This window comes from Strigops habroptila, chromosome Z (genome assembly GCF_004027225.2).
Source record: "Strigops habroptila isolate Jane chromosome Z, bStrHab1.2.pri, whole genome shotgun sequence".
Lineage (NCBI taxonomy): Eukaryota > Metazoa > Chordata > Aves > Psittaciformes > Psittacidae > Strigops > Strigops habroptila.
The window spans coordinates 60,744,260-60,756,811 of record NC_044302.2 but is presented as its reverse complement, the minus strand read 5'-3'; the positions used below and the strand labels follow the sequence as shown (position 1 = coordinate 60,756,811).

Sequence of the window (12,552 nt, the reverse complement as noted above, 5' to 3'; positions counted from 1 at the left end):
TTGAATGCGTACAAATAGTCAGTATTAACTGCCCTTTGGGGAAATATCCATTTCATTTTAAGAAACAGGAAACTAATTTTGTTTCCATCAGGGTCTTTTTCAGAGAAGGAGTAAGTCTGGCACTTACGTCTGTATCAGAAGCATCACCACCAACGCTTTCTTGCATACACTGTGACCGTGGAAAAATCCTTTGGTGCCTGTATTCCACTTCTGAATCATACTCATTTGAATCTCTCAAGGTAGATAAACCACTGTCAAAACAGCTCTCAGGCAAGCTGTCAACTTCACAATTAATCCTTTGCATAGGATCACAAAGGGCTAAAGAATCATAATCTTCATCCACACAAGAAGAATGAGATGACCTAATAAAAAAATAATGGGGGAGGGAGAATTATTCCACAACTGTTTTTCCTAACAAAATCTAAGCCATTCTGGAATAGTCAATACTTAGAAATGCTAACTATATAGTTCAAGACGTACGTTAATACCATTTTTGCCTTGCTAAATAATTTAATTTTTAATCCCATTTCTAAGTATGCTCAGATTAAATTACATAATCTATGTTATTGATGATGATTTCCTGAGTCTCGGTAAGAATGTCTATTTATTCATACACAGGAAAAAAATAATTGTTTAAAAAAAGATTCAGAAAAATTGCATACAATGAAGACATCTTAGGCAGAACATGATTGCTGAAGGTTTAGCTACTTTTGGCTTATTCTAAGACACATAAAATGACCTTGGTGTACTGTATCTAATCCAAATGAATGCGTTTGCTCATAGAAGCACAGAGGCCAGTAAGTAACAGCTATAAATATGGAAAAGGAGGTAGCCGAATTCAGGAGAGGAGTAATGGTGGAAGAAGTCACCGAAACATGTTTTCTTAAAGTTTGGTAAGCTACACAAAAATTAAGGTTTTACACAGAAGTCCTTTCTTTTCCCTCACCCTTCCTTCAAAGACCTTTCCTTTCCTTCCCTACCCTCCCCCCTCTTCTGGTTGCTGTAATATATAAAAATACTTAAATGGATGCAGCAATGACAGTAGTATGGCTTACAGAAAATAAAACAACTTTTTATTTGTGTAAATGAATCTAGAGAAAATACAGATTAATAGAGTGATTCTTACAGTGGCCAATCTTTTAAAAAAGTTGACTACTGCTACAGTCATTATCCTGCTCCTGCAATAAGACAGGGACAGGCACAAATTAAATTCAGGTAGAAAAAGTTTCCAAGTCACGGTGGAGAAGAGAGGACCAGTTTGGGAATGGATGTGAAGCACTAGCACTAAACTACTAGAACAGGCCAGGTCAGCATCAATCCTCGTAAAGACAGTTTGCTGCCAGAGGGGCTGGAAGCTCCCAGAGCAATGGCACACCACAGAAGAATACACTGGGGAAAAATCACCTAACTAGGAAGCTGCTACTGACTCAGATATAATCCCTCCTTGCAAGTGGCCAAATAGAGGTGACAGAGGCACCAACATCCAGAACCATCTAATATATCCATCCCTTCAAGCTAATAAATAACCACACCAATGAGCATGATATTTGCTGTGGAATTTGCTGTGGAATACCCATGCTATTTGTATTCATGCACCTACTAGCCTCTACCAAATCACTGAAATACAGAAGAAGGGTGCATGCTACAATGAACTTCATCTTGTCAGGCTTTCCCTGAAATAAAAGGTCTTTAGTTGCCAATTTTCAACTTCACTGAAGCATGAATTCAATGCTGGGAATTTCATACCTGCTTAAAGCAAGTTAGACCAAGATGTATGTTAAGCTTAAAAAAAAAAGAAGAAAAAATATACCTACTACTGTAAATTACTTAAAACATGTTAGAATGCAAATCAATGTCTCTTAATGCTGATCTGATGTCAGGAGACAAAGTACGGACAATGAACAGGGTTTGGGACATTCATACCTCTTTCTGTCTTTAGATACTACTAAGCCATACCTGTTAGGAGTCAAGTTTTACTCATACCACATGAACTTTCTTTTCAAGTAGCATGCACTTCTCACTTTTGTGGCTGTGCAAGCCTTGCACCATCTGGCAAATATCTAATAAATATTCACAGAGAAGGACATCAGGCCCACAAACCTTTGTAATAATAATTATTACAAAAGGAAAAACCAGACATACAGTCTGAAGATATGACCAAAAATGTTAATTTCCTAAGTAGTGAGTAAGCTAGAGGTCCTCAGTAGATTTTTATAGTTTCTTGTAGACGGGGGGGGGGGGGGGAGACTGAGAATCAAACTAGAATCAAAACAATCCAAGACCAAACAAGAGGCTGTCTGAATCAGGCAGCATTTGCTCTTCTAAGACAAGGGATGCCCTACTCTTCTTAAACTTGATAAAAGTGAACCTGGCTTACCTGTCATACCGTGGGTTTAGAGGAGACTGTCCACCATTAAATTTAGGACTGCTTCTAGAAATGGTACTCCCTGGTGAGGTGTTTGCTAATCTCTGTGACAGATACATAGCAAATACATAAGTTTGATGAACACAGTATAAGCATCTAAATATTTAATGAAAAAAGTGCGCATCATCCAAATTTCTACTGTGTATCAAAATTAATACTGTGTATTTTCATATATATTCAAGTATTGATTTTTAATTAAATCTCATGCTTTATATAGGCTTGGATGTCAAAAGGCCCATTACATTCAGCATTTTAGGCTACACTGTTACCTTAATACTGAACGTGCTAGCCACACTCAACCGAAAAAGACAACTGAAATTCCAAGAGGATGATTCCATTGATTACATCTGAGACTTTGAAATGCTAAACTTTGAAAAGTAATATTTTTTAAAAAGGCATGTTGACTACTAAAGTGAAAAGGCAAATGCCACTAACTGAGCTAGTTTCAGTAGAGGTACCTTCTAGTTCTTGTGTGAGATAGTGGAGAAAAGGAGAAACTCAACTGATGGCACATGACAGAGTATTTCTTACATTCAGCTGTCCCTCTACATGTTTATTCACTGGGAACAATTTCCTCTGTATTCTCTGTTATCTGCCCCCCTTACATTTCAGGGCATAGCAGAAAGGAAATGGTGTCTTTTGTTGTATCTGCAGTGAATCTATGGTAGCCTGCAAACAGCACTGGTGTTCACTGGTAGGATAAACTAAAGCAATGACCCTATTTTCCCCCTTCCTGTCCAGTACTGTCTCTGTGGGCCCAACATACCAGCCCCATCCTTCTAAATGCATGCTTTCGTGATGATGTAAAGGCTGCTCAATCATTATTTTAGGAGTTTAACAGATTTCCCAATATTGCAAAATGGTAACGTAGAATAAATTTTTTGTGACTTTCAAGCCTTCCTTTCTCTGCTTTGGAGGGTGCCAAGTTACATCCATTACAACAGATCCCCATACAGTTGTGATAGCCCAAAAAGGTCTGAGATCCTTATTGTCAGCAGTCCCTGCTATTCCATCTTCCCAGTGACTTGCCTGGACAAAAGTTTAAATTAGCTTAAGACCTTGCTACCTAAAAAAAGCAGTTTTCTGAAAAAGTGTGTTTTCAGTGGTAGGGCACTCCCATATACGCAATACAAACATACTCCCTTTTGTCGTGGTTTAAGCCCAGCCGGTAACTCAGAACCACACAGCCACTCGCTCACTCCTCTGGCAGCATGGAGAGGAGAATCGAAAGGATGTAAAGCCCACAGGTTGAAATAAGAACAGTCCAATACCTAAAGTATAATACAAAACTACTACTACTACCACCACTGATAATGATAAGGGAAATGACAAGGGGAGAGAATATAAAACTAAAAGGGGAAAAGGAAAAGAAAACAATAAACACAAGTAATGCACAATACAATTGCTCACCACCCATCAACCAATACCTAGCCCAACCTCAGCAGTGATCTGGGCCTTCCGGGTGACTCCCCCCAGTTTATATACTGGGCATGACGTGCTGTGGTATGGAATACCCCTTTGGCTAGCTTGGGTCAGGTGTCCTGTCTCTGCTTCCTCCTGGTTTCCCGTGTCCCTCCTCTCTTGCAGACCCTGAGAGACTGAAAAGTCCTTCATCGGGGTAAGCATTACTTAGCAACTAAAAACATCGGTGTGTTACCAGCCTTGTTCTCAGACTAAAGCCAAAACACAGCACTGCACCAGCTAATAAGAAGGAGAAAAATAACTGTTATAGCTGAACCCAGGACACCTTTAGCGCAAGATAAACTGATGTTTTATTCACCTCATCAGATACATTTGGTCGGTACATTAAAAAAAACTACTACTTTCCAAATCACCTCAGAAAGTAGTTTTGCTCTAACAAAACTCCATTATTCCACAAAACATAAGTAAAATCTAACTAAATTCAACTACACAACTATATCCTCAGAGTGAATCCACTGAATAAAACTAATTTTTTCTGAGAACCCGCTGAAGTACAGACCAATTTGCATTTGGTGTGTTAATTCTTCAGCATTCTAGTATAATAAAACAGAATTAAAAATACATACCAATGATCTGTTGTACTTGCTGAAACTGTTTTGAAGTGCATTTCTTAAGCCATCGTTGCTGTCATGTAGCTTTCTATTAGCTGATCTAACAAGGAAATACAGCTTAACTTGCAAGAGTAAGGTAAAGAGAAAAATATGGAATTTATCACAAAGAAAAATTGAAATAAAATAAAATAAAATAAAATAAAATAAAATAAAAAAAAAAAACCAAAAAACATTAACAGAACCCTTTTGCCTTTCTTTAGATAAACACTGAAGAGTAATGTGGAACTAGAAAAATGTGTCGTACACTCAAACAAATGACTGTACATAAAAAAGCACTGTGAAGTTTAGCCTTCACTAACAGTCTAGGAAACCCTGTTTCTCTTCTTCCACCATGGTCTGTGGTAGGCTGGGGGAAAAAAAGACACTGTAGGAATTGTCTCAGAAAACACAGCTACGGGGTAGTAGACTGGTACAACCATTTCTGAAATACAAAATGGGTAACCTTTAAGTATTGCTGAAGTGACTCTAAGAGGTGTGATTCAGCTGCTTGAAAGAAAGAATATGTTTAGGATAAAGAAATTAACTAAAGATACCAAAAAACCTACTCATTGTGACCCTCCTTGAAAGCAAAGTCTGTGCACCACTTGTATAACTTCATGCACTTAATACTTTCCAGATAACAATCAGACAGGGAGTTACTGGAGCAGCAAAGTCAATAAAAAATAGAAGCCAAGTAATATAGCATGGATAGATTCAAATCTCATTAAGCTTATCATAAAGACATGAAAATCAGTGAGGCTAGGAAAAGAAAGAAAAAACAATGAAGAGTTAGTGGCTCAGTAACACAGTAACAGTAGTTAGAAGCACGGTACCTTCTATGAAAGTTGACCACAGTACCTTCTATGAGAATTGAGGCCATTTTAGTATTTTTACTTCAGATTTTTTCCCAGTCTTTTGCATACGAAAATATGTACTCCCAAATATGTTGGGACATATATAAAGCTTGTTAAAAAAATCTGAATTACTATGAACTTACTGAAGTATTTCAATTTGTCTTTCCAAATTATCTCTGTCTTCAGTATACTCTCGGATAATTTCTAGGTCTCTGAAGGAAAAAAAAAAAACCAAACAAAAAACCATATATATATATATCTCTCCAATAATTTTTACTTTAGAGGATATCTTTTTTATTTTTATAATATTGCTGTTGGCAGAGGACAAAACTTAACAGTCAACAATTATAAGAGGTGATAAATATATAGCAGGGAAAAGATACCATTTCAAAATATTCCTGAATATAGTTTTTCTATGTTCATATTTCTCCTGAAATACATAAAAATCACTTGGTAACTTCATTGATCTCTGCTGTTATATCTCCACAGAGACTGTGACTGAAAAATAAAATATCTACAAAATAACTAGAAGAACTGCCGCGTCTCCCCGTGAAATATCATTTTTGTTATCAGAAGATAGCCACATAATAAAACTGTCATTTACACTCCTTTAAATTAGTATCTAGAAGCAGCTTCCATTCACTTCAGAAAAAAATGATTGAGACGGATGTGGGAGGCTTCCAAAACTATTCTCCCTAATATTCACACAGATATTCATCTGAGTGCAAATCATGGAGGAAAAAATTGCCTGGTAATAACTTTTAACCCTAACTGAAATCCCAGTAAAATCAATGGGCTTCCTTGCAAGATTATGAGAGTTTGCATCATAAGCAGAACTTTCTCTGTCTGAAACCCGACAAGAACAGTGAACAGCAGTTATGGCATACTTTTCATGGTGTCTAATGTGTACCTCTCATTGATGATAATTTTACAAAATAACAGTTACCAACTGCATACATAATAACAGCTACATCAGACAACAGATATTCTCCCCCTGGTGAAAATATTTTCATGTAGAAGTACCTTACCTCTCAGTGTTCAAAGTCTGATCAGCATACTCGCTTTTCAAGCTATCTAATTCACTCTGTAGGAAAGCTATATTTGTCTGTGCTTCTATAAGATCTTTCTTAAGTTTCTGATTTTCCTTAAAAAAAAAAAAAAAAAAAGATACTAGACATTAGCTGTCATAGTCACCTGCATAAAATGTTGACATAATGGTAAAATAAAATGTATAAAAATTAAATTGAAATGATACAATAGAAAATCTGAGCATAAAGGGGGAAAGAAAATGGAACAACTCTAAATCAAGTCAGTAAATTAGCATGCAAGAACCACTGAATTTTCATATTTCCATTTCGGTTACACAAAAATGGGACTACATCATCTCAAGCCATTTCTAAATGTCATACCTAGAATGTGTATGCATTCATGCAGAACAAGTATTTTTCCCAAGTTAACGATCCTCATACACTTCTCAGCAACTTTAGAATTTTATTTTGTAGCTTACCAGTACTAAATGTAAAAAATAAAAAATAAAACAATCTCTATTGCAGAGGCTAAAATGGAGATTAAATTACTATATTAATGATATTCGTCTCTTACCAGCAACATATCATGTATTCTTTTTTTCAATTCAACCACATCTTGCCTGTGATTTACGTTCTTGGACTGCTCCTCCAGCTAGAAGGATGAAAAAAAAAGCGCAATTAATGTACGCTATTGATTGTTCAAAGTACATTAAAAGTAATAGAAACCATATTAAATAACCCCTAAAATATTTTACAGCTATTAAAAGTTTTTAAAACCCAGGATTTTCTCAACTATGTAAGGAGGCAGTACGAGTAGGCGCTCATGTTTCTTGTGAGAAATTTCCATTTCTATTAATGCTCCTTTAAGTTCAATTCATATGAAGAAACAAAAATATATCCTCATTGGATGATATAATTCTGGTAAAACATATAGCAAAAAAATAATGTCAAAATTAAACCCAAATTACAAAATAACCCTAACCAATATCCATATCCAAGATTTCAGTTTACTTTACGCTTAGGTATGAAATGAAAAGATCAGGTTGGAGTTAGATTCAGACTAGTACTAGCTAGTTACACTAGTAATTTCAATTTAAAATCAAGAACTTTAACCCACTTCCACAATCAAGTTTGAGAGAAATAACTAGCTGCTCTATGGCACTATATTACTGTAAATTACTATATTTGAGTTGCCAGTTTCATCTAAATCTATAAATTACAAATATTTAGAGGTAATATATTGGACTATTTCTAATACATTACAAATTTATATAATATTATAATATTTCTAATATATTACAAATATGTTACAAATACAAGACTAGGTAAGTGCAGTGTTAAGAACTTGATGAACCTAGAAAAATATTCAGCAACTGAATTGGCTAGCAGTTGGTTCCTTTCCTGAGTATTTCCATAAATTACAGAGGATGAAAACAACAGCACAGAATGACAACGCAACCTAGAAGATTATTTGCAGCTGCCATTTACTAATACACATCAAATTAAAAAGCTACAATTAAAAAAGCTACGGTTATGATTATCTATCTTGGGGAAGGCACTTCATAAGGTCAGCAACTCTTAAAACACTTTAAAAACTCTTGCCATGACTTCAACTCACCATTTTAAGTTTTTTTATTGTCACCTGAAGATCCCCAACTTCAGTATCATACTGGCGCTTCAGCTCGTTTAGTGCTTCTTCAGCTTTTTGCTTCTCCTGTAATATTTTTAATCTTATTAAAAGTTGAGAAATGTATGAAATGTTTATTAAAAAATAAAATAAAAAATGCATTCATCAGTTTGGAAACCTGTCCTGGGTTCAGCTATAGCAGTCATTTTTCTCCTTCTTAGTAGCTGGTGCAGTGCTGCGTTTCTTAACTTTCAGCCTGGGAACAACGCTGATAACACTGACGTTTTTAGTTGTTGCTAAGTAATGTTTATTCCAACCAAGGACTTTCTCAGTCTCATGCTTTGCCAGGGAGGAGGGGAAGCCGGGAGGAAGCAGAGACAGGACACCTGACCCAAACTAGCCAAAGGGGTATTCCATACCACAGCACGTCATGCCCAGTATATAAACCGGGGGGAGTTACCCGGAAGGCCCAGATCACTGCTCGGGTCGGGCTGGGTATCGGTCGGCAGGTGGTGAGCAATTGTATCCTCTCCCCTTGTTATTTCACTAATCGTTATTATCATTGGTGGTAGCAGTAGTGGTTTGTATTATACATCAGTTGTGGGACTGCTCTTATCTCAACCCGTGGGAGTTGAGTTACATTCTTCCCATTCTCCTCCCCATCCCTCCGGGAGCGGGGGGAGGAAGGGGGGGAGTGAGCGAGCGGCTGTGTGGTTCTGAGTTACCGGCTGGGCTCAAACCACGACAGTTCTTTTTGGTGCCCAACGTGGGGCTCGAAAGGTTGAGATAACGACAGATCTGACCAGAGTGTGTTTAATCATATTTGTGATAAGCATTCATTGTTACTACTCGTCACAATGGTGATTATTTGGCTCTCAGACTTGTTGCGCTTGATCTCAGAGTTTCAGCATGTTGTACCTTACTTACAGCCACTATTTGCTGTTTTAGCGTTTACCGGCTGGGGGGCCTGGGCTAAGGTTCTTGTTTCACTGTACTTCATGGTAATGACTTGTAATACAATAGACTCATTGATCATGAAACTGGTCCGGTTTGTGCTTCCAGCGTGGCCATCACCTCTATACATTGGGAGGTATATAATGAAATATTTTAGCAATTGCATATCTTTTTTTTTCTCCTCGGGGGGTAAACTTACGAACGAAGCATTCTCTTTCACCCCCCGTTCCCCCACCAGCCTATTTGCAACAGCAGTTGAGAGTTCTGAAGGTTTTAGATGGCCTTTGAGTACCCTTGAAACCTGCCTGCTGATTGTGCTGGGGATCAGCATGTCGGCACACATACGGAGTGTGTTTTACCCACGGCCATCCCGTCGTAGGAACATCCTATTTCGTTTAATCTCAAAAATTCAGCAGTATCAGGTTCGAATCTGGTCTAGGGTTAGACGACGATATAGGAGGACCACCAGGAGATTTTCCCTGAGGCTGGACAGTTATGAGTGGCAGGGTGTGTGGGATAGTATGGGCAAGTATCTAGGCCAGTGGGCCCCTCCAGTGCTTTGGAACTTCACCACTGAACAAGTGCAACATCCGGAAAAACTAGTAAAACACTTAAACAAGGTGTGCTGTCGTCCTGGTTATACCAGAGAGGGACAAATCTTGGCAACGTGCTGGGGCTTGGCCTATGCCTACAGAGCCCTGCTCAACACTATGCAGCACCTTCAAAGGGAGAAAAATGTCTCTGGATCTGATGGCAAAGCAACAGACAACGCAGCTATGCCAACTACAAGCACAGCAGCTACTCAGACCCTGACCACAACAGACAACACAGCCACTCCAAGTACAGCAGCTACATCAACCCCAGTGACAAGCACAACAGCTACTCAAACCTTGACCACAACAGACAACGCAACTACTCCAACTTCAAATACAGCAGTTACACCAACCCCAGTGACAAGCACAACAGCTACTCAAACCCCAACAGCAACAGACAATGTGGCTACTCCAAGCACCGCAGCCACACCAACCCCAGTGACAAGGACAGTAGCTATTCAAACCCCGATAGCAACAGACAATATAGCTACTCCAAGCACCGCAGCTACACCAACCCCAGTGACATGCACAGTAGCTACTCAAACCCCGACAGCAACAGACAATATAGCTACTCCAAGCACCGCAGCTACACCAACCCCAGTGACATGCACAGTAGCTATTCAAACCCCAAAAGCAACAAACAATGCAGCTGTTGGTGTTACTCAACTCCCAAGCACAACAGCTGCACCAACCCCAGCAATAGACATTGCAACCACTCCAATCCTAGTGGCAGACACTGCAGCCACTCCAACCACAGTGACAAACACTGCAGCTAAACCAAATGTCCAGTTTGTGACAATGTCTGTTGCCCCTGTAAGCAAAAGCAGACGAAAGGCACAAAGAGCAACCCGCGAAGTGAAGAAAGATGAAGACCCAGTGCCATTACTACATGCAACAGCATCTGAACAAGAGTTACTACTACGTGGGTCAGAGGAAGAGGAAGAAGAAGAAGAGGTCACTTCTCGACCCCGGACCTCAACCGAACTGCGGAATATCCGAAAAGATTTCACCCGTCTTCCAGGGGAGCACATTGTCACCTGGTTGCTCCGACGCTGGGACAATGGGGCCGACGGTCATGAACTAGAAGGTAGGGAAGCCAAGCAGCTGGGATCACTTGCTAAGGAAGGAGGAATTGACAAAGCGATTGCAAGAGAGAAGCAATCCCTCAGTCTTTGGAGGCGGCTTCTGGCAGCTGTGAAGGAAAGGTTTCCCTACAAAGACGATATTACGAATCGCTCAGCCAACTGGACCACGATAGAGAAAGGCATCCAGTCCCTGAGGGAATCAGCCATTATAGAGATGATCTAGCGTAGGCCGGATGCCAGGAACACATCCGTAGATCCAGATGAAGTCGAATGTACACGACCCATGTGGCGGAAACTTACATGGAGTGCACCATCATCATATGCCCACACATTGGCATCAATGACCTGGAATGACGGAGTATCACCAACAGTGGATTGCCTGATTCGTCAACTCTGAGAGTTTGAAGACAATCTCACCCCTTCCATCATTTCAGCTGTGGAAAAACTGTCCCAGGAGTTCAAACAATTGAGAGACGATTTATCCGATCTATCCAGCTCCCCACGCGTACCAACCCATGTCTCAGCTATCAACAGAAGGCGCCCTACTGCTCGAGAAAGAAAATATACGAGGTACACGCCACGGGCCACCCTATGGTTTTACCTGCGGGATCACGGAGAAGACATGAGAAAGTGGGATGGAAAACCTACTTCAGCTCTGGAGCAACGGGTGCGTGAACTGAAGAGGAGAACAATGGTCAAGGATGATCCTCCCAGGAAAGCTGCTGCTCCAGTCTCTGGCAAGCAGTTTCCCAGATGGAGTGAAAGAGCTGATTTTACTCCAGCTCCTGTGATAAGGAATACTAATCCCTTTCTACAAGACAGAAGTGGAGAATTTTGTGATCACTATTAGAGGGGCCCTGCCTCCAGCCAGGTGGAGGAGAGGGATAATCGGGTTTACTGGACTGTGTGGATCAGATGGCCTGGCACATCAGTCCCACAGAAGTATAAGGCTCTAGTAGATACCGGTGCACGGTGTACTCTGATGCCATCAAGGTACCAAGGGGTGAAACCCATTTATATTTCTGGAGTGACAGGAGGATCCCAAGCATTAACTATGCTGGCAGCTGAAATCAGCCTGACTGGGAGGAAGTGGCAAAAGCACCCCATTGTAACTGGTCCAGGGGCTCCATGCATCCTTGGCATAGACTATCTCAGGAGAGGGTACTTCAAAGACCCAAAAGGGTATAGATGGGCTTTTGGTATCGCTGCCTTGGAGACAGAGGAAATTAAGCAGCTGTCCAACTTACCCGGTCTCTCGGAGGATCCTTCTATTGTGGGGTTGCTGAAGGTCGAAGAACAACAAGCGCCAATTGCGACCACAACAGTGCACCGGCGGCAATATCGCACCAACCGAGACTCCTTGATTCCCATCCATAAGCTGATCCGTAGACTGGAGAGCCAAGGAGTGATCAGCAGGACCCGCTCACCCTTTAATAGCCCCATATGGCCAGTGCAAAAGTCTAATGGAGAGTGGAGATTAACAGTAGACTATCGTGGCCTGAACGAAGTCACACCACCATTGAGTGCTGCCGTACCGGACATTAGAACTTCAGTATGAACTGGAGTCAAAGGCAGCCAAGTGGTATGCCACAATTGACATTGCCAATGCATTTTTCTCAATCCCTTTGGCAGCAGAATGCAGGCCACAGTTTGCTTTCACTTGGAGGGGCGTCCAGTACACTTGGAACCGACTGCCCCAGGGGTGGAAACACAGCCCTACCATCTGCCATGGATTGATCCAGACTGCATTGGAACAGGGGCAAGCTCCAGAACACCTGCAATACATTGATGACATCATCGTGTGGGGTGATACAGCGGAAGAAGTTTTTGAGAAAGGGAGGAAGATAATCCAAATCCTGCTGAAGGCCGGTTTTGCCATAAAACGGAATAAGGTCAAGGGACCTGCACAGGAGA

The 12,552-nt window shown here is 40.4% G+C and overlaps 1 protein-coding gene across 1 annotated transcript in view; it reads right to left on the bottom strand.

Annotated features, from left to right (window-relative positions):
- Positions 1 to 12,552, bottom strand: part of RASEF (RAS and EF-hand domain containing) — a 46,948-nt gene that overhangs the window by 13,006 nt on the left and 21,390 nt on the right. Inside the window, exons 4-10 of the mRNA XM_030470638.1 lie at positions 7,998 to 8,093; positions 6,954 to 7,031; positions 6,380 to 6,495; positions 5,495 to 5,563; positions 4,474 to 4,558; positions 2,378 to 2,469; positions 128 to 362 (exon numbers count right to left, since the gene is read on the bottom strand). Coding sequence (XP_030326498.1) covers positions 128 to 362; positions 2,378 to 2,469; positions 4,474 to 4,558; positions 5,495 to 5,563; positions 6,380 to 6,495; positions 6,954 to 7,031; positions 7,998 to 8,093 — 771 coding nt within the window. The remainder of the gene's footprint in view (positions 1 to 127; positions 363 to 2,377; positions 2,470 to 4,473; positions 4,559 to 5,494; positions 5,564 to 6,379; positions 6,496 to 6,953; positions 7,032 to 7,997; positions 8,094 to 12,552) is intronic.